The 26,603-nt window shown below is 34.5% G+C and overlaps 1 protein-coding gene and 1 pseudogene across 8 annotated transcripts in view; both read left to right on the top strand.

Moving 5' to 3' along the window:
• The window catches only part of LRBA (LPS responsive beige-like anchor protein), a 754,452-nt gene that overhangs the window by 593,296 nt on the left and 134,553 nt on the right, over nt 1-26,603 (top strand). For all 8 annotated transcript variants that reach the window (XM_012552173.3, XM_023505940.2, XM_031943309.1 and 5 more), the window contains one exon: nt 8,871-9,023. In XM_012552173.3, the coding sequence (XP_012407627.1) occupies nt 8,871-9,023 (153 nt within the window). The remainder of the gene's footprint in view (nt 1-8,870; nt 9,024-26,603) is intronic.
• LOC105750888 lies at nt 1,414-2,828 on the top strand (annotated as a pseudogene).

Below are 26,603 nucleotides of genomic sequence, written 5' to 3'. Positions count from 1 at the left end.
CAGGTAAGAATGCCTTATTTTAGTTTAATTTTTCAAAAAGCCTCCATTTCCCTTTGAGTTATGTGCAATTTTGGTTCTTCTGAAATTATGGTAGTCTACATCATCTGGAGACTATTGGTGTTTTTTTAAAAATGGTCTTTTGAGACTAAAAAGTAGCTTAGAATATTTGTCTGTGCTTACACTGTCTTTTCCATAGTCAAACCCTGAGTCCAACTCCTATATGTATCAGCAGAACTCTACTTTTTGGACACCAGAGTTTATAAGTGGAGTTCATAAGCTTCTTATATTGTCTTTGAATCCTTTAAAAAGTTATTTTTGTAATAGTACCAGTGGGCTGTATTCAGATCATTTTATTTCTTCTCTTCCTCTTCCCTCTACTTCTCCTCTCCTCTCCTCCCCTATTCTTTTTCCCCTTTCTTCTTTTCCTCTTCCCTTCCCTCCCCACTCTCATCCTCTTTTCTCCTCTTAAGAATGAAATTATAAAGACTCAAAGGGAAATAATACCAACAAGAAATAAAAATTGAATATTTCTGAAGACACTAATATAGATGTATGGAGAATTCTTCAACCAAACTAGATTTAAAAGAAAAAAGGGTTCACAAGCCCAAAGCAAGACAAAATAACAGAAAAGAAATATAAATGTTTGGCATGGTAAAAATGTCAGGAATGCCAAAGCTCAGAATGAGCCCAGTCTGGTGACAGAAGCCAAAAACAACCAAAAAAGAGGGATGAATGAATTAGAATGAAAAGAGGGATCAAACAATAGATACAGCTTTTACTTCGGGTGGATGGGACAATGATCAATCTGTCAGCAATTATTTTTTGTTAACTATTTGTGTACTACTCTCAGATATTGTGGTAGATTCTGGAGCAAAAAGACTTCTGTCCTTCTCCTTTGACCTTTACCCAATTACTCCGTATCACAGTTCCCCACTTTTATCCTGAATCTTTGTACATGATTTATCTCCTTAGATGGATAAATTCTGATATATGTATATGTGGGTATATATATATGTATACACAGACATATATGTATCATGAGAAAGTTCTTGTGAGTTACAGATAAATCCTGAGGGTCTTCCTCTCCCAGATTTATTTACTTAGGTTGTTTTTTTTTTTTTTTTTTTTTTTTGGGGGGGGGGGGGAGAAGAGGTAAAAGAAGAGAGTCTCTGTCTCAGTCACTCTGTAACCTTAATCATGGAGTGGGTGCAACCTCAGTCAAACTGAGACCTGTTGAAGATCTTAGCTTAAAAATGCCAGGTCTGCATTTAATGCTCCTTCTTGGTGTAGCTAGGTCCTGTGGCCTCTGTTCTCTCAGCCCAGTGGAGGAAGCCCCATCCAGAAATTCAACGTGTCTATTCTTGAGATCCAAGCCTCAGAGATCTTCAGTCTCATGGAAATCCCTCTGTTGAAGTTGCAAAAGGTCTCATATGAGCTGCTGTGCCCGGGGGTGCTCCTACCAGCACCCACAAAGCCCCGGAGCGCCAAGACAATGATAAGAATCACTATATGGGAAAAAGTGTCTCAAAAATGGTTGGGCATATCAATGAATCTAGTGCCCCAACCTTGATTAGGAAGAAACTGAATATTGTAGAATAAGAGAAAATCGATAAGTTGATAATAGGGATGAACAGCTCTAATAATAAATCTAAATGTGGTGCAAGTACCATATTGGGAGTGTCTCTAGCTGTTTGTAAGGCTGGAACTGCTTAGAGAGGTGTCTCTCTGTCCCGCCGTATCTCTGATCTTGCAGACAGTGATGAAGTCATCCTTTCCGTTCTGGCCTTCATTGTGATCTGTGGTGGTTCCCAAGTAGTAACAACCTGGCCATGCGGAAGTTCATGGCCCTGCCTTGGAGCAGCAACTTTCAAGGCATCCATGCCCAGTGGAGCTGAGATCTGCCACCCCCTGAAGAGTGTAATTAAGCAGAAATATGGACAGATGTCGCTAATGTAGGGGATGAGGGTGGCTTTACTCTAATATCCTGGAGAATAAAGAAGCTCTGGAGCTGCCAAAGAATGCTACTGGTAAAGGCAACTACACTAACAAGGTTGTAATTGGCATAGATTTCTTGGGATCTGGGAAATATGGCTTGGACTTCAAGTCTGCTGATGATCCTGGCAGCTACATCTCTCCTTCTGAGCTTGACCTTCATCCAGGAATATCTGGTTGTTTCTAGTGGTCTCTATTAAAGATCCCTTTGGTCAGGATGACGAGAAGCTTGGAAGGATTTACTGCCACAGCAGGCATTCAGGTAGTAGAGGATGAGGGAGAACAGTCCCAAGTGCATTGAAAAGGCTGTGAATGAGAAACCTGCAGCTGCCTCTTACTCAAAGTGAATCAGAGAGGCTCCATGACTGAATCTCTCCAGATGTGCAAGCTGGCCCAGTCGGGTGGCTGGGGAGTCATGGTTTCTCATCGTTCCAGGAAGACTGAAGATGCCTCCATTGCAGACCTGGTAATGGGTCTCTGCACTGGGCAGATCAAGACTGGTACCCCCTGCCAATCTGAGCATCTGACTAAGTATAACCAGCTTCTTAGAATTGAGGAAAAGCTAGGCAGCAAGGCTGAATTTGCCAGAAAAAAACCTTTAGGTCAGGTAAACTCCTTGGCAGGGAGGCCTCCGAGCTAAGAGCTAGCCAGCCCCACTCACCTCTGTAGAAGTCTGCTCCTGTCCTAAGAATGGACAGCGCCAAGTACTAGATCCGTTTTGTTCTCGCAACAAAGGCCTCTACTGTTTATCTTCCCTCTTCCCTCCATCTATCTGGAATGTTCTCACTGCTATATTAGAACTTTTTTTTTTCTGTTGTTACTTTTTTAAAACTACTTTTGAAAATCATATTTTTATGTTTTTTATTAAAACTTTTCATTTTCAAAACATATACATATATTAACATTCACTCTTGCAAAACCTCGTGTTCAAAATTGTTTTCCCTCCCTCACCCTATTCCCTCCCTTAAATGGCAAGTAATCCAATATAGGTTACACATGTGCAATTTATCAATACATAATTCCACGATTATCATGCTGCACAAGAAAAATCAGATCAAAAAGGAAAAAATGAGAAAGAAAACAAAAAGCAAGCAAACAACAACAAAGTAAAAATACTATGTTGTAATGCACACTCAGTTCTGACAATCTTCTCTCTGGATGCAGATGGCTCTTTCCAGACAGGACCATTGGAAGTGGTCTGAATTACCTCATTATTGAAAAGAGCTGCATCCATCAGAATTGATCATTATATAATCTTATTGTTGCCATGTACAATGTTCTCTGGGATTAGAACTGTCTTATCAGAGACAGTACCAGATATCTGCATCTGATACTCCGTCAGAAGACCTTATTGTCTTGTGACTGAGCTAGAATGACCTGTTCTCACCCATACCCTTGGTATTGATATGTGGAGCCATATCTTGTGATTTAACCCAAAGAGGCCCACAGGTCAGAGCCTTAGTGGCTTCTTTGTGCAGAATAGAAGTATTCAGTAACCCCCTACAGGGAAAAAGGCCAAGGTCTCCCACTGCATCCAAGCCATCTCCAGTCATCCTGATCTATATCTGGCCACTGAATCTAGATGGTTCTGGAGGGGAAGGTGAGGCAGGTGACTTTGCACAACCCTCTCTCACTTCAACCCAATTCATCTGCATGTCATGGCATCCCTTCTTGGATGTCATGGTCCTCTTTGAGAACGAAATACAAACAACAACAATACAATCATCTTCCCATGTAGAGATGTAAATAGTTTGATCTTATTGAGTCCCTTAGGATTTCCCTTTCCTGTTTACTTTTTTATGCTTCTAAAGTAAAATTTTCTGTTCAGCTCTGTTTTTGTTTTTGATTTTTTTATTTAAGAATGCTTGAAAGTCCTTTATTTCATTTTTCCCCTGGATGATTGTACTCAGTTTTGTTAGCTGATTATTGGTTGTAATCTTAACTCCTTTGCCTTTTGTAGTATCATATTCTAATCCCTTTGATCCTTTACTTGAATTCTTTCTTTCTGGATATTTTAAATATTTTTTCCTTTATCTGGGAGCCCTAAAATCTGACTATAAAATATTCCTGGGGGTTTTCCATTTTGGTATCTCTTCAGGAGGTGATGAAAGGATTCTTTTCATTTCTATTTTACCCTCTGTTCTAGAACATCAGGGCAGTTTCTTGACAATTTATGGAAAGATAATGTGTTGGCTCTTTTTTTAATGGCTTTTAGATAGTCCAATAATTTTTAATTTGTCTCTCCTGGATCTGTTTTTAGGTCAGTTTTTCCAAAGAGGTATTTCACATTTTCTTCTATTTTTTTCACTCATTTGTTTTTATTTTATTGTTTCTTGAATTCTCATGAAGTCATTAGCTTCCATTGTTCAATTTTAATTTTTACAGAATTATTTTCTTCGGTGAGCTTTTGTACCTCCTTTTCCATTGGCCAATTCTGCTTTTTAAAGCATTCTTTTCCTCATTGGTTTTTTGTACTTCTTATCATTTGACTTATTTTGGTTTTTAAAGTGTTATTTTCTTCAGTATTTGGGTGTGTGAGAGTGTTCTTTTACTAAGCTATTGACTTGTTTTTCATAATTTTCTTGAACTACTCTCAATTCTTTTCCCAGTTTTTCCTCTTTCTTTTTTACTTGATTTTGAAAATCCCTTTTGAGCCCTTTCATGATCTGAGACAAATTCTTATTTTTCTTGGAGTCTTTGGATGTCAGAGCTTTGACTTTGTTATCTTCTTCTGAGTGTATGTTTTAATCTTTTTTGTCATCATAATAACTTTCTATAGTCAGAATTTTTTCTGTTGTTTGCTCATTTTCCCAGCTTATTACTTGGTTTTTTACCTCTTTGTTAAAGTAGGGCTCTGCTTCCATCATGGAGGTTATACTGTCCTAAGTTTGAGGATTTTGTACAGCAGTTTTCAGAGATACTTTTGGGAACTATAAATTTTCAGTTCTTCCAAGATGGTGTAAGCTGAGAGGTGTTTGCTCCTCTTGACCTGTGATTTGGTCAGTGAATGACCAGAAGCACTCTCTTCTGCCCTGAAGCTGTGAGGAGAGTCCCACTTCTCTGTGGCCACAAGATCTGGTGTGCTATTGCTCCTCTTTACTCTTAGATCTCCTGGAAAGTCGCTGCCAGTGCTGCTCCCTAGCTCTGCTGGGTTGTGGGTCTGCATGGGGGCAGCCTGGGCTGGACTGTGCTCCACTCTCACGCTGGGGCACCAGACTTTCTCTGCCAACTTTCTTTATTTTTATAGATAGATAGATAAAAGCTTTTCATTTTTCAAAACATACGAATGAAAAATTCTTTAACAATTCTTGCAAAACCCTGTGTTTGAATCCCCCTTTTTTCCCCACACCTCCTCCCCTAGATGGCAAGTAGTTCAATATATGTTAAACATGGGAGAAATACATGCTAAATCCAATATATGTATACATATTTATACAGTTATTGTGCCGCACAAGAAAAAAAGACAAGCAAAATCAAATGCGAGCAAACAACAACAAAAAGCGAAAATGCTATGTTGTGAACCATACTCAGTTCTCACAGTCCACTCTCTGGGTATAGATGACTCTCTTCATCACTGAACAATTGGAGCTTCCTGCCAACTTTATGAGCTCTCTTGGTCTGCAAAACTCTCTCACTTTGTCTTTTTGTGAATCCTGCCAGTGTAAAGTTTTTTTAAAAATCATCATTTAAGGTATCTGGAAAGGGTTGGGAGAGATCTTGGGCAGGTGTCTGCCTTTACTCAGCCATCTTGGCTCAGCCTCCCATAGTGACTCCCCTGAATTTTTTTGATAATAAAAGTCATTGATAAAAGATGTTTTGAGAATGCTTCCCCAGTGTGTATGTTTTACATACGTGCTACTCTATTAATAACTATATACAGTAAATAAACTTTATACAAAAGTAGACATGAAAATGATACATTAAGTTTATGAAATAATATTTGATTCTTGAGTAGATAAAGAACCAGTGGAGTTTATCAGGTAGCAAAGTAAATTGATCTTAATTGTGCTCTTGGAAAATCATTTTGGCATCTATGTGGAGTATGAATTGAAGGGGAGAAAGACTTGTAGTTAATAATCAATTAAGAGGCTATTCCAATTGTCCACATGAGAGATTTTGAGGATTTGAACTAGGATGATAGTTGTATATGTAGTGAGAAAGTGACGGATGTGAGATGTGCTGATAGAACAGATAAGATAGAGCAAATGATTGGTTATGTGGATTATGGGGTGGGGAAAAGGAAGAAATTGAGGTTAGTGCTGAGGTTGTAAAAACTAGCCTGACTTGAAAGATGATGGTGTTTTCCATAGTAATAGGAAAGCTTAAAAGAAGATAGTTTGACTGGAGGAAGAAAATGTAATACCTGTGATTCGTTCACAGCCATCCATTTCTTTTCTCTTTCTGTGCCTTGCTCTGCCCTAAATGAAAAAAAAAGCTTCTGGCAGCCACTTGCCAGGGCCACAGCTAGGGAGTAATTTGGCCATCAGGTGAAGAAGGTGGAATTTTCTCAGTGCTACTATGAAACAATTCATAAATGGGTGTATAAGGATCTCTCACAAAAAAAAGAGAGGGAGTTTGGAGAGATATCAGTTTATATATGTCTGTGAGGCAAACTCCATGAAAGCAGCTGTCGTCCTACTGCTTTATTGATTGTATATAACTTGACATATAATCAAGCCTCTTGAGGGCTTCTAACCTCCATTTTGGAGACACTTCCCCAGATCATCTAGAATGGTGGTATTTCTATGATCAATTCAACAGACAATTGTACACAATTTTGGTGGAAGCCTTTTTTTTTTTTTAAACAATTTAGTTTAGCAAGCATTTTTTTATTTTTTATTCATTTTTTACCAAATCCTATGTGGAGGTTGATGAAAAGATGAAAATCTTCCCAAGATTGACTATAGAGTTTCAGTGGTGACAAAGAAGATCAAAACACACTTAGAAAAAGATACCAAACAAATCTCTGACATCGAAAGACTCTAAGATAAATAAGAATTGGTCTCGGGTCATGGAAGAGCTCAAAAGGGATTTTGAAAATCAAGTAAGAGAGAGAGGCAAAATTGAGAAAGGAAATGAGTGAGGCAAGAAAATCATGAATGTGGCTAATTTAGAAAATTTAGAATGATATCTTTGATGGACAATGTGACCTTAGATAGTGACCCTAAGCAAGTTGAATAAGAAATTTCTTTTCTGAATTGTAACATGTGGAAGAAGGAATGAAAGGAGATGAAAATATTTATTGTACCTATATCACTGAGTTGTTCTGAGGATAAAATAAAATAAGACAATATAAAGCATTTTGCAAATCTTAAAGCCTTATGAAATTATTATTATTGTTGTTGTTTTATAGGAGAAAAAGATGACATTTTATTTGGGGGACCTGAAGCAGTTCAGTGAGGTTATGAATCATCTTTCTTTTTAAACGAGTATTGATAATGTGTGGAGGTTTTTTCCTCTCTCTTTTTTAAAGGTTTTTACTCTTTGTGCCTCATGTATTGAAAGTCATATGTATTTATAAGATCTAGTTCTTTTCATTTGATAAAAGAAGCAAAAAAGCAGTATTTTTTAATCCATCAGAAATGTATATTATGATACATTGATATTTAAAGTATCTGTCATATATTATACTAATATTTATATTATCATTGTAATAGCAAATACATGTAATTCTTTTAAAGAATGAATATATCTTTCTTTCTTATTCTACACCAATTATACTTTCTAAGATAAAAGTCTGTAACTTTGGTGTGACAACTACTTAACTTAATAGATCTTTAAACTTGTAAAAGTACTTTTTATCCCTTCTCCTTCATTTGTCTAGTTTAAATAGTTTCCAGCCTCTTCTCACCAGGTACTTGTCAAGCATTTGGTAGATAAGCTCATTTTGACTCTGCTTAGTTAATTAAGGTGATTGTAAACAAAAGATGTACAATTCAAAGTCAAGCCGAATTTCACATGGATGATGGAGGTGATAATAGCTTAATTCCTGCTTGATCTTTCCTGTCTTTGCTCTGGCTAGCATACACTGACCTTGTCCACAATCGGATGACCTCCCTATTTTACTCCCCTGTTTTGAAAGCTGCTCTTGCCATAGCTAGCCCTGAGGGGGTATCTGGGAGACCACTGATCCACTGACCCATGTCAAGACTGGATTTTTAGTCTGATCTACTGGGCCTCTGACAAGGTTACGTGTTGGACTTACTGAACATAAAAGCCAAAGAGCCTGCATTTTTCTGCTTCTTAAGTGACATGCACATTGTAAAATGTAGGAAGAAAATATAGTTTTATTTTATCAATTTCCTATGAAATTCATTCCCTAATTAATATATAAATTTTTAAAGTGACCAAATTCTATCTAAAGTAGCCCCCCTTTTTTCAGTTTGTACATTTTGCTGGAATTTCTTAAAACTGAATTTAAATATTTACAGATTTAAGAAATTACATAAAAACATACAAATAATATAATTTGACATTTTTCAACATAATAAAGGAGTAGGTTTTAAAAACTCTTATTGTGTGTTATTTTAAGGAAAAATCCATTATTTCCTTTAAAAATTTTAAGACAATATTATTAGTATATATATTCTTATAAGTATTCAAAGCTTATATATTTAATTTTAAAATTGTGTATTTGCATTTAGAAGCATGTCACAAAATGTTTCCTATGTGTAGGATTCAAGTTTGGACAAGATCTAATAGGACTATTTTATCTGGATAGATAAGAAAATAAAGAAAAATATTTTCCACTTGTGCTTAGTTTATTTATTCCACCATTTCTTCTTCCACACAATAAGACGCTATCACTTCTTTGTGTGATTAGCTATTCATTGTTCTATAGTTTCTAACTGACATTCCTTCTTTTTTTTTAAATGTAGGAATTGATCCCTGAATTTTATTATCTCCCTGAAATGTTTGTCAACTTCAATAATTATAATTTTGGAGTGATGGATGATGGGACAGTGGTGTCTGATGTTGAACTTCCTCCGTGGGCCAAAAGTTCAGAAGAGTTCGTTCGCATAAACAGATTGGTAAGATAGCAATCATGACTTTGTCTGTCAAAGGCCAATAATCTTAAACCATCTTTCATGTGATGTATAAAAATTAACCCAGGGTCCTTTTGTACAAAGCTGAATTTGCTATAGATTACAGAATGAAATGCCATTCTTTAATACTCTACTTTGCTTATATTAGCTTATTCTTTTCATCTGTGTGTGATAACTAAGAGTTATTCCTGCCCCTAGAATAATGAGGTTGTTACTTTTTGAAAATATATTTTTCCTACCAAAAATGCAGGGTTTTAAAAATTTTACAAATATAGTACTACTATCTTTGCTTTAAGTTGAGCAATCTGTACATTTTTGATATGTGAAACATAATTTTAGATTGTTTCCCATATTTTATTTTTCAAAAATATTTCTAGAATATTTACATATGTGAAATCATTTACTACAACTTAAGGTGCGTAGGTGATATGTGACGATAAGTATCCTATCCCTAGTTATTTAGCTTTTGTGCAGATTTTAACTTTAATAAAGAGTATCTACTGAGTGTCCTTTTTAACTTCTGATAGAAATTTCACAACAGTAAACCAGGCTTTTATTCCTTATATTTAGTTCAGATTCTCTTAATAGTGTTTTTTTGTAATTATAATATTAGAAGTCCAAACTAGCTATTGTAACTTTATATTTGTTATTGAATAACAAAATATTGAAATTTAGTTGTCTAAGTAATGACTTAATTTTTTAAATTAAACCCTCCTCACTTCTTATAGCTCTATTTTTATTTCCCCTGAATGCTTATTTCAGTCTTGCTATTCCTAAAAGTTGTACAGTGTAGCATATGTAAAATGTCAGTTTTTACTAAATACTGCAAAGGATGCTCACTATATCATTGTATTTAAATTTAGTCTTCAAAATATAGCTTTGCAATGGGGAAGAAATTTTGTACCTTTGAAATGTGTTAGTGGTTTCTTTAAAGGAAAAGTGGAGATAGGAGAGTTGACTTGGTGTTTTCATTCTCCTCTACTTCCTCTCTTGAGGGAACTCTTAAAGAAAAATTAATAATTGTGATCACAGCCATGTAATTAATGAAACATGGGGTTTAAAGTTAATTTGAAGTCTAAAGGGAACCAACTCTTTAAATCAAATGAGCATATGTAGTGTTGCTAAACATGCTGGCGGGGGTGGGGGGGAGTATGTTGTAGTAAAGTATTCTTTTTGGCTTTACAGTGAACCTTGGCTGATAGTCATGTTTTAAAGATTTCATCTCTTATCAGTGTTTTAATTTGACAACTTGAAGGATTTAGTAGTTCATCTTGTGAGCTGGTCCTCCTCCTCACTCCCCCTACCCCCATCCTTATGCCATACTCTCCTGAAAATGGAGAACTAGTAGGGGATATTATAAAGTGGCAACTTACCAACCAATTCAGACCAATTCAGATGTTTGTTGAGAGCCTGTGCTTTGATGGAGTTGTCTGTTTTGTAGTATTCTATAATATTCAAATGCTTCCAAATTTTGTTATGATTTTTAAAAATCTGAAGTGCTTGCTTGGTTTTTATTTTGTTTCCTTATGTCACTTTCACAGATGTTGTAATTTGTTCTATGATTTTCCCCCTATGGTATAAGGACATTAGATATCAGTAGCAAGTCAAGTGCAAAAGCAATTTTCTTTTAGAACTAGATGAGTTTTACAACACTAGTAATTTTTTGTCCCTGATATTACTTTGTTGATTCTACAACAAAATTTGGAAGTCCAGAAAATAAGATATAGAAGAGTTCAGGTTGATTGATTTTATGTTTCCTTTTTAACCTCCTAGGACGGACTAAGTAATTAGTATCGTATTTTATGTATCTGTTAACATGTTATCACAAGAGGTATTTTTCCCCCTTTTTTGCTTTTTTGGTTTGCCTCTTCAAGTCTACAGATTTTATGCAATGATTGTAGCTCATGAAATGCATACTACTTTGATCTGTGACCTTTTTGTGGTGCTAATCGGGTTCCTGATATCATTATACCTTGCTCATTAATCATATTTCCTGCAGCCCGTCAGGCAACCAGACAGCCCAAGTCCCTGTTTTCAGCCCTCTGTTGGCAGGTTTCTGCTTTTCCAGATTATTACAGTGCGATACTTTGGCTTCTCATAACCAGAGCCACATCAAGCTGTGTGCTACAATTAAAGTCAGATGGTCCTCAGGTTGAACAGGGATATAGTGTTGCAGCTGTCTGTCTTCCTGGAACAGACCAGCACTAGGAACAGATGATATATAGGACAGTGAAAAATAACAGATTGTACAGTACCAGGTTAGTAGCAGGGGATCAGAACATTAATTAATGGACATACTTATTTTAAATTGATACACAGCTCATCATTTTAAAATACTGTGGAGCACAAATGTTAATTCAAGAAGATAGAATAACTTTTAAAGATATGTGACTGTATTTTGATTGATACTGTGTTGGCAATTCTTATTTTGCTTATTTTTACAAAAGGAGAATAGTAATTCTGTGGTTAAAGAGCTGATATAATCATTGTAGGAGGGTGGTATTTTGCTAGTACTTAGCTAAACATTTTCATTTTGCAAGAAATACAATATTAGAATTTTGGCCAAAGACCCAGATACAGATATTCTGCATGATTTGTAGATTTTTTTCTTTCATGGGAATTCCCATTGTTCAGGGTATTTGTAATAAAAGTGAAATTGAATGTGATTCTCCATTTTGGCTTGGGTTTAGATACTGGTCTTATTTTCATATGTTAAGAAGACTGAAGGTCTTTAATTCCAAATATTACAGAGAAAGCAAATGAGCAATAGAATTTGTGAAATAAATGTGAAATTCCTTAATTCACCACTATTAATTTAGGACAACTATAGACTTAATTCTTTATACAGAGAATCCCTGTATAATTTTAAGAGATAAATTTAATTTAGAAAGCCAGACTAGGCAATAACTCTTTAGAAAGAGTTCATAACCTGAGATTTAGGAATTTTTTAATATTTTGATAAATGCACTAGAGTTTAATTTTTTCCTTTATGATTATGTGTCTTTTTATGATTTAAAAAACATTCTTCTAAAAGAACCCACTCGCTGCTCCAAACTGCCAGTGATAATGCCTATGGAAATTTTTAAAGAACTCTTGTTTTAGAATCTTTTCTAAAAATATACTTAGGTAAAAATAAGCGAAATTTCAGTCAAATTGATTAAATAAAAATAAAATAGTACTGTTTCATTTAGGGAAACCTGTCTCCTTTCATCCTTTGCTCCTCAGTTTTCTTTGTAATGAAAAGAATTGCCCCCCAAATGAACTGTAATGAAAGGCAGAAATGCTAAGAGTTTTTATTCATATTTGGTTAAGAAGATATAATATTTTGGATATGAGAATCTGGACTTACTAGGGGTGGTTTTAGGGAGAAGAAGAACCTCTGAAGAGAATGTCAGGAACTTCAGTCAACTTAAGTGGTCTTTTGATGCCAAAGGTCAAAGTTTTAAAGAAAGATAGAAAGTTTTAGAGGCCCTTGTATGTTAGAAAGTGAAGAAAAGAGGGAGAGAGCTGACAGGTTACAGGCCCAATTGATCAAGATTGGATCAAAGGAATGGTTATCAAAATTTTGTTTGACTAAAACAGAGACCATTGGAACACTCTTAATTCCTTAAGAGTAGCATTATTGGCAGTATTTTTTTTTGACAAAGATTAATAATTGATAGCTGAATTAAGATTTGGGTAATCATAGTTTTAACATAAAACCTAGAAAGAAGTCCATGCTTCTTCCAAGGATGAAAAAGGAACTAAAATTTAAAATTTGGTCTTGGACTGGGAGGTAAGAAGTAAAATGAACTTTACTAGAAAGGACAGTAATCCTAAGGATTAGGGTTAGAACTAAAGGTTCACAGAATAAAAGGGGAAAGAAATAGGAAAAATCTAGAACAGATGATTTAATACTTTAAACTTGTGGCATGTAAATCGAATAGTTTGAGACTATTCTGTTTGTTCTTTATAGAATTGATTCTCTAGATATATGCATATATACATATGTATATATGTCTGTGTTTGTGTGTGTGAGTGTGAGTGTTGGAAAAAAGAGTTGGAGCTTGAGAAAGTTCATATTTCCATGACATACCATTTATGACATAGAATGATATAATGAGATTGGTTGGGGGGGGGGGGGGGGTAGGGAGGAAGAAAGGGCGGGGAAGAACATCATTGAATTTAGAGTCAGAGAGCCTGGATTTGAGTCCTCCTTTTGCCATTGTCAGTAAACTATGGGACCTTGACCAAAAGGGAAGTTTTCTATATATCAGTTTTTAACAAAAAAGTATTGTTAATCTAAACAAAACAGAATGTTTGTAAGTAATGTTTAAAAACATCTTTATAGTATTTTGTCTATAATGACCACTTCAAACATTAGTGCTACTTTTCCTTTTACTTTCTATTTGAACTTAATCTGAATGTGCATACATTTTACATCTGTAACATGCTCTTGTCTCTATTTTAAAAAATGGACAGAAATTTCTTTTCTCTTCCCTCAACCCACAAAAAAAATTTTTAAAACAAATTTATGTAGTCAGTGACTTATTAAAGATATATTTAGTTTTGTACCCTAAGTCTATTATCTCTCTATAATAATAAATATTATAATATATTATAGTACAATAATAAACATGGATAGCATGTTTCATCATCAGTCCTTCTAAATCATGAATGGTCATTATGTTGACCTTAGTTCTTAGAGTTTTAAAAATTGCTTATAGTATTGCTATTATTGTTTAAATTATTCTGGTTCTATACTTTATTAAAGTCCTCATTTTTTGTTTTTATAATATTGATATCATAGTAAAAATTGTTCTTTGTGTATTTCTGTGTGTTCTTGAAATCATTATTTCTTCATTTATTCTAGCACAGTAATATACTCTTTTCACATTCCTATACCACAGCTTATTGAACCATTCCTCAATTTGGGGACATCCCTTTAACTTTGAACTGTGTTCATCCCCAAAATATAATAGTCTATATAGTTTTGGAAAGAACCTTCATAATTATCTGGCTAATTAATTTACCTCAATTCTATAGTTATATATTGTGGCACTTGGGATACAAAGAAAGGTTTCCCTATCCTAAAGGATCTTTTATTAGGATAGGGATAAACTATGTAAACAACTATCTAAGTAATGAGTGAGTATAATAAGTGAAAGGGATAATGTGAGAGTATTTTACCTAATTTGTATTTAGGGGTTTGGGAGGGAAAAAGAGAGGGAGAGGGAAAGAGAATGCAGGATAATCTCGAAGGGAAAATAATAGCAACTGGAATAATCAGAAAAAGCATTCTCTAGAAGGTAGGATTTGAGGTGAAAGTTGAAGGAAGCAGGGAAAACTGAGAAAGGGAGCTTTGCAGTCTTAGGTGAAGTCCATGGACAGCCATGAAGAAAGAAGATGGAGTTGTGTGTTCTGGGGAACAGCAAGTAGGCTAGGTTAACATGACTGGGGTGAAGAAAATATGACATAATTAAACTGGAAGAAGCCTGGAGATGTTAGGATGGAACAGGTCATGAAGAGCTTTAAATACCAAAAGAGTTTATGTTTGATGCTGGAAGTAAAAAGGAGCCAGTGGAGTTTATTGAATAGGTGGGTGCCCTAGTAAGATCTATCCTATAGAAAAGGAAAAGAAGTGTGAGGGTAAATCAAGTTGTCACAAGTTTTTAGCCATAGGATTGTGGGAAAGGCCTGGAGTGATAAGGGCACCTTCAAAGGAGCAAGTCCTTTAAAAGCTAAATATATTTAGCAATTAGTAGATATTGTCGAACTATCCATTATAATGTTTTATGTTTTAGAAAGTTTTAAAAAAATATTTAGTTTGATGGATTTCAAATATTTCTTCATATAAAAGATACTCCTAAAAGTTGAAAACACATACATGAAAGGGAAGTATTACAGGCTAGTGAGTTTACTATGTGAAATATAATTGAAAAATGGTTCATTGCTTTTTGTATATTTGGAGAAATAAGATGCTAATATATCAAACTACTGGCAGCCCTTAAATCCACAAATTTAACTTCTTTGGAGTACATCTGGAAATGTTGTTTTCTTTTAGAAAGAGATGTATAGCTGCTTTATGCAAAACAGTATTTTTATGCTATTTTTCAAAAAAGAATATGAATATATAATAATAATTAACTTGTGACAGTGTAACAAAACTCAAGGAACTAAAATTGAATATGTCTTTTGTTCCCATTGTATAGACTTGATCAAATCAAAATTTGATGTAGTGAGAAAGTGCTTGCTTTTTGGCTTTTGGTGTGTCGATGTTCATCTATTAAAGTTTTTGGTTACTCTAGTTATTCTATGCTGTACCTCTTTAGCTTTTATTTCTTCTACCTTAAATCATTTGTGTACCTCATAATGAGACATATTATTTTCTTTTCTGAAAAGGTAAGTGGTAAAATCTTGATAGACTTTTTTGTTTCTGTTTTAAGCTTTTTTCTTTTTAGCTGTATTTTAATTTCATTGTTATTTTAAAATTTTATTCATCTTTGTAACAATCAACAATAATTTATTACATACTGATGTTGTACCAGCACTGTTCTGAGTGGTGGAAAAACATTCTTTTAGGGGAATATTTATCAGATAAATGCCATCTAATTTCAGACAGGAAGCACTAGCATCTGATTGGATCAGCAAATAACTTCATGTAAGAGGCATTGGAACTGAGGTTTGATGAAAACTCAAGCTTCTAAGAGTTGTATATTCCTACAGTATTAAAATACCTTGAACCAGTTATTATATGCTATAAAGGTTTAATTTGATTTTTATTTAATCCCTGATATTTAATTTTGGTTTATGTGATTCACTTTCATGTGATTTCACATGTTGGACTTTTTGTCTACGCCTCTTCCTTTGTTCTATCTTCTTCCCTTATATAAATTTCAGTTGAGAGCTTTCATTAATTTCAGTTTAGTTGAGGTTTTACTATGCTAATTTTTTATTGTTGTGTATTTCAATAAAGGTTTATACCTCACATATATATTTTCTCTATGTATGTATTAGTGAAATTAAAGTATAGTTTCTTTTTTTGGATAATTTTTTTCTCAAGACCTGTATAGATTGTGTTTTTTATTATTTTTTAAAACATAAGATCTTTGAGGAATTATATCAGCTGCCAAACTGAAAATGAAAAAATGATAATATATTAGTCAATTAACAAATATCAGAATTTCCTTTAAATGCTGTTTTTAAGTATTGTCAGATTAAGCTGTTTCCCCAGCTCCTTGCCCTCATGGAAAAGTTCCAGAGAAAAAGGGTTATATGGATGATAAGAATAATTCTGTCTCATGATTATTTGTTAAAGTGTTCTTGGATTCTAAGTGTTTTGCCTTGGCAGGATCACAGGAGCATTATTTTTTTTAAGATTCAATTTTATTTTTTTCAAGTAATAGAAATCTATTTTCTCCCTCTGTTCTCTCCCTAACCCATTAAAAAAGAAAAGCTCCCGGTCCATCACTTCTCTTGTCAGGAAGTAGGAAGCATGCTTCATCTTAGGTCCTTTGGAATCATGATAAGCCATCACATTGATGATATTATTTAGTTTTTTGCATTTGTTTCTCTTTACTGTGTTATTATTATGTAGCATCTATTTATTTCATTCTTCATCATTTCATAGTTTTCTCAGGTTTCCTTAAAACTCTCCTTGTATGATTTCTTACAAGTAAAATAATATTCTACTGCATACAGATAACACAATTTGTTCAGCTATACCTCAATTGATGGACACCCTCTTCAGCTTCTAGTTCTTTGCTACCATAATTTTCCTTATGTTTTGTTCTCATTAGTGGTGTAGGCCCAGTAATAGCATCACTGCCACCCACTTTAATAATTTTGGAGGCATTGTTTGAAATTTGATTTTCAGAGTGACTAGACCAACCAATTCATTTTTAAGGATTATGTCTTAAACCCAAATCACTCAGGCTTTCATTGATTGGCTAACAGTCGGTCCTAGGCCAAGTCCCACTTGGTCACTGTTTGGGTCCTAATTGGTTCAGGAAGAATGTAAAAATGTAAATAGCAATTGTTTCAGTTTTGGCATGACATCCTGAGGATCCTTCTCTCCTAGATTGATTTTTTTTTTAATTAAGTTTAAAAAAAAGGCCATTCTCTGCCTCCTTTCTTACCTGGTCTTAATCACTGCTTGGACGTTGCCTCTGTTAAACTGAGACCTGTTAAAGAACTTAGTCTTAGATGCAGTGGGAGACTTTGGCCTTTTAAACCTATCTCCAGTCCTCTTAATCTGTATTTTGCTCTTGGATCCTGATGATTCTGGAGAGGAGAAAGTGAGGCTGGTGGCTTTGAATAGCCCTCTCACTTCAAGTCATTTGAATGCCATGGCATCACTTCCCTGATGTCATGGTCTTCTTCAAGAACAAAAAACAAGCAACAGTGAATGCCTCTTGTTCTTGTAGATTTGAATTCACTCCTTATATCTTGGATATAAGTTAATATTTATTTTCTAATTTTAATTGGTCTTGTTTGTGCAAAAACTTTATAATGTTATTTAATGCAAGTTATCTATTTTGTTTTCTGTGATACTTTTTGTCCTTTGGTCAAGAACTTTTTCTTTATACATTTTTGATTCTCTAATTTGTTTGGGATGTCACTCTTTTGATCTGAATATCCATTTGGAGTTTAACTTTATATATGGTCTGAGATGTTAGTCTGTTACTAATTTTTGCCAGACTGCTTTCCATGTCCTAAACAGTTTTTCTTTAGAGTTCTTATGCCAGAACCTGGGGTCTTTGGAATTATCAAACCCTTGGTTACTTGGTTACTATGATTATTTTCTTCTGTATTTTTGTGTACCTAATCTTTTTCATTATTGACCTTTCTATTTATTAACTAGTACCAAATTGTTCTGTGATCACTTCTTTGTAATATAGTTTGAGATCTGGTTCTTCCAAACCTCCTTTCTTCCCACTTGTTTCATTATTTTCCTTGAGAGCTTGACCTTTTGTTCCCCTAAATGAATTTCATCTTTTTTCTAGTTCTATGAAATAAGTCTTTGGTAGTTTGGTATGACACTGGACAAATTAATAAATTTGGATAATTTTTTATTTGACTCAGCCTAAATCTGAGCAATTAATATTTTCCCCAGTTGTTTAGATAAGTGTTTGTGTAAAATGTTTTCTTGTAGGTCTTGATTTTATAAACATATTTAATTGTTCTTTCTCCAATTAAAAATAATTCTCCTACAGGATATTGACCTTTATTATTGCTAATACTGTTGATACACATGTGAACATAGTTATTCTTCTATTGTTTTAGAGAAATGATTAGAATCTTAATTCAGTTCCCCCATTTCTTCTCTTCTAACATCAAAATAAGTATGGTGTCCCTTTTTATTAGTGATTTATTCAGTATTTTTTCTAAAATAAACAGAAGGCTTACAGAATGCTCTTCATACATTATCACATTTGACCCTATAAAGTAGCAGCTTTATAAAAGAAGTCCTATGGGTATTCCCCATTATTATCTTTATTTCTACAGATTAGCTCCTGATAATCAGCAACTCACAAAGACATCTACTAAGACATTAGAAAATTATGCTATCAATTGTTAATGCTGTAAAGTTACCTATGTATATATCCTGTAAATAAAAGGCTATTAAATAAAAAAAAAAAAAGAGAGAAGAGAAAAAAAAAAAGAAAAAGAAAAAAAAAAGAAAATTATGCTATCCATGAGCACAAGTGACTTTCAATAGTGATGAAATTCCAGACTCAATAGTATTGCTGTGCTTTTCATATGATGTACAGAAGGTCTTCTGCCCAGTGAGAAACATGTGAATCATTATTTTCTTATATCACTTAGAGAAATGCCATATTTTTAATTATTTTCACTTGTAGCTCATGTATTGTAGGAAATTGTCAAAATCAAATAAACACTGTTGCCTGTTTAAGTAGTCATAGTATTTGCCTCTTTTATACCAGTAGCTCTAAGTGCTTATACTATTGTCCTTATTTTAAAAATGTTGAAGTTGGAAAATATATCATAGAGCAAAAGGAGAAGAGATTTTCCTTCTGGCTCTGCCACTAGCTAATTTTTTCATCTCAAGTAATTAAATGTCAGTCTTCTTCTTGGTCTCAGTTTCCTTATCCCTAAAAGAAGGAGATTTTGGATTAATATCTGATAATGGCTTCTAGTTTTAACATTCTGTGATCAAGTGGAAAAAAGTTCATCCTATTAAAATTAGAGCTAGTTGTGATGAAATTAGGTGACTCTAATATATGGATTCTCTAGACATGGGCCTTTTGGTCCTGGATTAATTTTCTATTGTCACTAACTAAAGTTAGAGAAAGAAATTGATTTCTCTTCTAGAAGCTATTAGCTTAATAATCTTTATCTGTTTTCTTTTCTGCCTGAATAGCTCTTTCCTGTCATGACCACTGTAAATACCACACACACAGCTAATTGACATTCATCCAACCAATATTTATTCAGTTCAGTGCGATGCACACTTATTAGGCATCTACCTATGTACAAAGTAGGGAACTAGAGAAGCAAAAACTGAAACCAAAAACCAAATACACTTCCTGTCCTCAAAGAGCTATTGAGAAGATATAATATGTATGCCATTAAATATAAAGAAATGTAATTTGAAGAGGAGGGGAACAAAAGGCTGAATGGCATCATTTCAAAGATATTGATGAAAGATTCTTACATGAAATGAGAGGTTAGACCTCAAAGGCTCAATCCCAACTCTTAAGATTCTCATTTATATATTTTTAAATTTAGATTAGCAGATTCTGGAAAAGACAATATAAAGAGACTCCAGCAAAGCTGTACATTAATTTGCATGAACAAGTACACACACACACACACACATATATATATATATATATATATATATATATATGTACATTTGTATATATGTATTTTTATTAGCTGAGATTGCAGGTGAATTTGAGAATGAAGTTAACATCTGGAAAAATGAGAGGACACAGCAAAAGAAAACTCACCTCCTGGTCTCTAGCTTCAGAAGGAACTCTATTTATACATGACAAAAGCCTTTCTCCACATGAGAAGTTTCCCACTTGATCTGTCTCTTCCAGGGTGATGAGTGGAGAATGGGAGCTCCTGTACTTTTTAGTTTCATCTCCTAGTAGAGTTCTCACTTTCTACCAGATTACTTGAAAGTGTATTTGATCTGCTCCTACGAGTTGTATAAATCCTGCTGAACCAAGCAATTATCCCCCATTTCCTTCTCTTACCTAACAATGCTGTGGTACATTCCCTTTCTATCCCTGTAGCAATTTGGGTACCACCATTAAATATTTAGCGTGCTCTTCAGCTTTTTCAAGGGTTTTAATGTTATACACCCTAAATATGCTCCTTTTTTATTCTACCAGTTTGCCATTTTGTGTGGAGGGGTATCTACTGCCTGCATTGTATTACACTAAATCCAGGGGAAGAGAGAAGTGGCAATTTACATTGATAGAAAGCTTGCAAAATGAAATAAAGATCCTCTCATTGACCCTTTCAATGGCCCTGATATTAATGGTATTAGTATTTTGTTGGAAGGAAACTGAAACACAAATGAAGTGACTTTGTACATAGTCATAGTCTCAGAAGCAAGAGTTTAAACCGGGGTCCTCCTGACTCTGAGCTACTTCCCCATCTCTTCCATCCACGCTACTCCTCAGGTAGAGGCTCCTTTCCTCAAGGCATTTTCAACATGATAGAGGCTAGAGTAACCCAGTCCTAGAATTAGGAAGATCTGGGTTCAAGTGCCACTTCTGAAACTCAGTAGCTTTATTGCCCTGGGCAGGGTCTTCAATTGCCCTTAGAAACTATAAATATAAATTGTGGAACACACTGATCTACTTTCTAAGACTACTTTTCTTTATCATGTGTGTTCCCTATACTGATGAAATCACAGTTTCAGTAAAAATACATATGTATATGTGTACAAAATGATATATTAGATTATGTTAAGTGTTTAAGAGGAATGTAAAATATATGAAGCAGATAAGGGAATGATTGTTCTCAATGAGCTGGATTTGGCAGAAAATATAGAGATCATGAGAGCCTATCATCTATGACAAGGCGATAAAACTATTTTAGAGCTAGATTGTAAAATATTTTAACTTTGTAACTAAGAAATTAGTACTTCTTTCATAATGTAATTGAATAATTCATTAACATAAGTAGACCTGAATACATTAGGAAAGCTGATTCATTCAACAAATATTTATTCGATATCTACTGTGTGCCAGTAACTTTAGTAGGTGCTAGGCTACAAAGATAAAACAAAAGCAGCCCTTGACCTCAGAAAGCTTATATTCTGTTGTGATAAATGAATACAAACTGTATATAAATTAATATGGGAGAACCCTGATGCTTACTGGAAATTACAAAAGATCTTGTGTAGCAATCACTTTATGATGGCATAGATGGGAAAGGAAGCAAATCAGAGACATACTGCAGGTAGACTGTAGTCTTTTTATGAGTGAGGATGAAGAACTTTAGGAAATACTCAATTAGCTAAATGAGGGTTCAGGAAACACAGAATTCAGCCCAAATTGGATGGGTCTTAAAGAGCTTGAAGTTAGGTGGTAGTGCAGTTCACAGGACACTCTACAGCCAGGTTTTCAAGCTTTCAGCCATTCAAACATTGGTTAATCATCCCCTGTACTATGGATCATGTTAAGCCCTGGAGGCACAAAAAGACAATAGTAAGAAAAAAGACAATAGTAAGACCTTCCTCTGATAAGCTTCATGAAAGGGGCATTTTTTACATGTAGAGATATTATGGAGGGGTAATGGCACCTACCTAGAGCCCCTTAGATGACACCTTAAGTGGACAGTGGGGAACTGCTTCAGGGAGAAGTGTGAGGGTGTTTGAGGACCTTAGAAACACAGGTAGCAGCTTCAGTTAGGGTCTCCTTGCCTCAGCACTCTGGGAAGAACATGGCAGTTTGTAAAGGGACCCTAGCCTATGAGGTTTGAGTTGAAAATGTCCTAATAGCTTCTCAGCATCCCTTAGTTCCAAAGATTGTTTTACAACCAAAGCACCTTCAATATTCCTCAACTCCCAGGGAATTGTAGAAAATGTTTGTGCTTGTTATTACTATATCTACAAAGTAAATATCATTTTGTAAACGCCAGTTAATGCCAAATGATTACATGGAACTGGGCTCTAAACTGTGAGGGACATTGGCAGGGGAAAGAGATACTCCTGAGGGTACCCTCGAATTCTGAAGGGCAGGTGCAGCTTCTTGATCCTTAGAGAAGGGACAGAGCATATGTGTTACCTCCAAGTAATTTGGAGAACACCACAGTATAAGCATTAGGACAGATTTCCTATAGGAGGGGATGCTTAAACTGAACCTTCAAGCTAAAGATTCTAGGAGACAGAGGTGAGGCAGGATTTTAGGCATGGGGGGAAAGCCAAGGAATGGAGGTAGGATGCATGTCCTATTGGAAGAGTTGTAAGAAGGCCTGTTTGCACTAGAAAAAGGGAATGGATGTGTAAAAAAGAAGAAAAGGTAAGTTTAGGTCAGGTTGGAAAGGGCTGCAAATGCTAAACAAAGGAATTTATTTCTTATTTTACAGGTAATAAAGAGCTTCTAGCATTTATTGATTAGGAAAATGATATGATCAGCTCTGACTTTATCAAAATCATGTTTATTTCTGATGCTAAAGAGGACTAAGGACCATTTATAATCTTTCATCAAACAGTTGTGGGTTTTAAGCAAATATTTGAACTAAAATTACATGTAAATGCCTCCTTCTCTTTATATGTTTGTTATCCTGCTAATGAGGGGCACTCTTCCCCCCCCCCAAAAAAATTACACAACTAGATTTGTTTAGGAAATGTTGGAATGGAAATAAATTAGAGGGATAGGAACCATTTAAGAAGTTATGTTATATTTTAAAGAAATAATGAGCGTCAGAACTAAAATAGTGACATTCACTCGGAACAGTTAGGAAAGGATTCATGTAAGAGAAAATAAAGATAAAATCAACAGAACTAACAGATATGACTTCAGCATATTGACAGGGAAGAGGATAGTACAACTGGCAAATAACTCAATAAGAGGAGCCAGGTTTAAGAGGCATAATGTTGAACTTAATTTTACATATGCTGAGCCTTAAATATCAATGAGACATCCATGTAGAAATGCATTGGAGGTAGTTAGAAATGCCAATCTTGAGCATGGGAGAATAGTCAGTACTAGACAATAGAGATTTGGAAATCATCTACAATCTATTGACCATTGAAGATGTTCCAGGAATAAATGTAATCACTGAGGATGTGGAGAAAGAATATCAATGACAGAGCCTTTGAAAACCCCTATCAGGGAAGTGGACCTTTTTCAGTCTTCATCCTTCTTGCCCTCTTTTCAATGACTGGCTTTTTTAATCACTGCATCCTCTTCTCTTGTCTGGATTTTTCAACGCTGTTCTATCAGTCATGGTTTTCCTATTACCTTGATAATTCTCAGTCTCCTTTGTAGGTTCACGATCTACATCTTATCTTCCTTATTTTATGAAAAAGGTTTAAGGGTTTTAATGTACTTCAGATTCAATATGAATTAATTATGGGAAATGGCCACCAAAAATAAAGTCTGTATTTACAGTGTTATAGAAGTAGGGAATGATAATTCTTTTATATTTCCATTCTATTTGTATCATATCTGGAATGTGGTGTTCAGTTCCATATCCCACATTTTCAGAATGTCATTAATAATCTAGTGAATGTCTAGAGTCAAGTTTGCTGAAATCATTTCCTATGAGGATGAGTTGAAGTGCCTATGGATGGTTAGTTTGAAGAGAAGACAGGGGGAGGAGGGAACATGACAGCTAACTTCACATATTTGAAAGACTGTCACATAGAAGCAGCATAGATTTAACTTGTTCTGCTTTGACCCCAGATCAAAGCTTCTTAAAGTGTAGGTCACCACCCTATATGGGGTCACATAACAATGTGGGGGTCATGAAAATTTTGGCACCAGTAAAAGGTATCAAATATTCTGCCAAAATTTAATTCTTTAAAAATGAGCTCATCCATGCACATTTTTAATAAGTGGTAAAATTGCACATATGTCAAAGAATTGTTTTAAAATAAATTTCTTTATGATTTATTATCAGTAAATGTTTGTATATCTCTATATACCCATATACCTGCAGTCATCTAAAAATTTCTGGGGTAAAAAGGGTTTGGGAGTGGAAAAATCCCACTCTCAATGATGGTGTTAAGACCAGTAAGTACAAATAGTCAACAGAATCATTTAGGCTTGATAAAAGGAAAAACTTCACAACAATTAAACCATTCCAAACTGGAACAGACTGTGAAGTATTTTTCCCTTTGCTGAGAGAGAGTCTCCAAGCAAAGGTTGAATGACTACTTGTATATTATGGAGGATGTTCTACCTCATCTATGGAATAGACTAGATGACTTGCAGGTCCCATTTGTCTCTGAAATTCTGTGATCTATAACCGATAATTTCCTTTCTCTTTCAGCACAGTTTCTTGCTTGGTTTTTTATTCGGGGGGGGGGGGGGAGAGAGAAGTGGAATTTATTAAATGGTTGCCCTCAGGGTCTCTTGCTGCTTCCACTAAACTGGCATTTCTGTCCTGAGAAAGTAGTTACAAGTTTCTAGAGTATTCATAAATAAAGCTAGGAATAGCACAGATTTGTGGTAGGGTGTAGTTCTGTGTCTTAATCCTATGAATTTTAATGTCAATATGTCAATTTATAACTTTAATATGTGTCTCAGAAAAATTGAAATTAGAAATAAATCGTAATCACTAATTACAAAATGAAAATAGCACCCTCTCCAGAATAAATAGTAAACTTCATTTTCAAAATTTCTAAATGTTTAACTAAATTGTTATTTGTTTATTTGTAATAATATATTTCATGTACAGATACTTGCTTCTGAGTGCATTAAGGTAGATGGAAGCACAGTGTGAAAGAGTAATTTATGATCATTTTAATTCTTGCTTGCTGGCTACTTTGTCCTTTGGTTTTTGCAGCAAATTAAGATTGAAAAGTATTAAAAGATGATATTTTAAGAATTCCCAAAAGATTATGTGTTTTCTCAAAAGACACAAAAGAAAACAAATTACAATATTTCTGATACATAGTAGACAGATTAGAATGATAAATGCTATATTAAATGTATTGCAATTCAAGCTTTTAATTTATAATAACTAGAACTGAAGTAGAAGATAATTTTATTTAAATTCAGCCCAGAATCTCTGAGAAAATGTAGTCTCAGAAAAACTATATATTTGTTTGGGTTATGGTTAAATGCTTTTGATTAATATGTAAAAAAGTTACTGTGTTTTTAATTCTCTTGCCAATTGTGTAGTGAGAGGGTTTTAAGTCTTCATTTTTTCTGTATAAGCCCAGATTTTCTTAAGTTTTCAGAGTTAAATCCCTTTTCTCTTTACAACCAGTTTGCAGAATAAATTTCTATTTATTGCACTGTGATTATTAGTCCATTGGGTAGCAGAAAGATAGCAAACATTTCCCTGCAGTGTGTTATACCAAATACTTAATTTCTCTTAAGTATCAAGACTGGGTCGAGCCTGCTCAGTTTATCTGAAGCTGCCAATTTTCCTGTGGTTCCTTTATTTCTTTATCCTTTCCCTCCAGCTGCTACTTGCTGCTCTCGCTGTACTTGCCCTCTGGCTCAGGGGATGGAGTACTTGGCTTCCCCTGAGGCTCCTGTTAATGTTTCCTTTTTACTCTGCTGGCTGGGAGTGCACTTGGCATCTTTACCCTCAGACCTCTCCTCCCCCTCTTTTCAGACAGACATCAGGCACTTAAGTAGCACTCTTAGCCTTCACCAGAATCAAGAGTTGCTTTCAAACCTTCATTTCTGGTCTAGTAACTCAGCTTATTATCCCAAGGGAGCCTAGCTAAGCCAATTCTCCTTCTCTCCTTACCTTCCTTTTTTTCTTCCATCCCTTTCCTGAGATCTCCTTTTTTATTTTCTTCTTTTATCTCAACTTCTCTCTCTCCCTTTTCTTCTACTTCTTTTGGTATTTTAGATGCTATTGATTATTATGTAGATGTGTGTAGGAGAAAGCCTTTTAAAAGATAATAATAAATTTTAAATGCTCTATTTAGACTACAGTCAAATCAGGCCTTAGTTATACGTATATAGTTTATAATTTTTAAATTTGGCTTTTATTATCTATTGTACAAGTTTGTGCATTATGATTTTTGCCTCCAGATACAAAACTTTAGATTTGTAAAACCAAATATTAACCAGGTTTTATACAAATCACTAATTTTGATCTGCTTTTAGCAATAAGAAGGGCAAGAAATTCTAACAAATAGCAGCAAATTGAGTAGTCTGTATGTGAGGAAGAGTTTTTTTAAAATGTTCATTGAATGAATATTTTGAATAAGACACTTAGTTTTCTCCTCAAACCTGCAAAATAATCATATATATTTACATGTTATTAGCTTTTCATTTTTCAAGCAATAGTGTGTAAACAAATTTCAGGAATTCTTAAGGTACATTTTGTATCCTAGGGATTAGAAAATAAAAGAATGTTATCTGCTAATTAGGAGTCATGACTAATGAATGTATTCTGATGATCTTAGTC

Source organism: Sarcophilus harrisii, chromosome 6 (assembly GCF_902635505.1).
Source record: "Sarcophilus harrisii chromosome 6, mSarHar1.11, whole genome shotgun sequence".
Taxonomy (NCBI): domain Eukaryota; kingdom Metazoa; phylum Chordata; class Mammalia; order Dasyuromorphia; family Dasyuridae; genus Sarcophilus; species Sarcophilus harrisii.
Note: the sequence above shows the minus strand (reverse complement) of the source record. Positions and strands in the feature narration are given on the sequence as shown.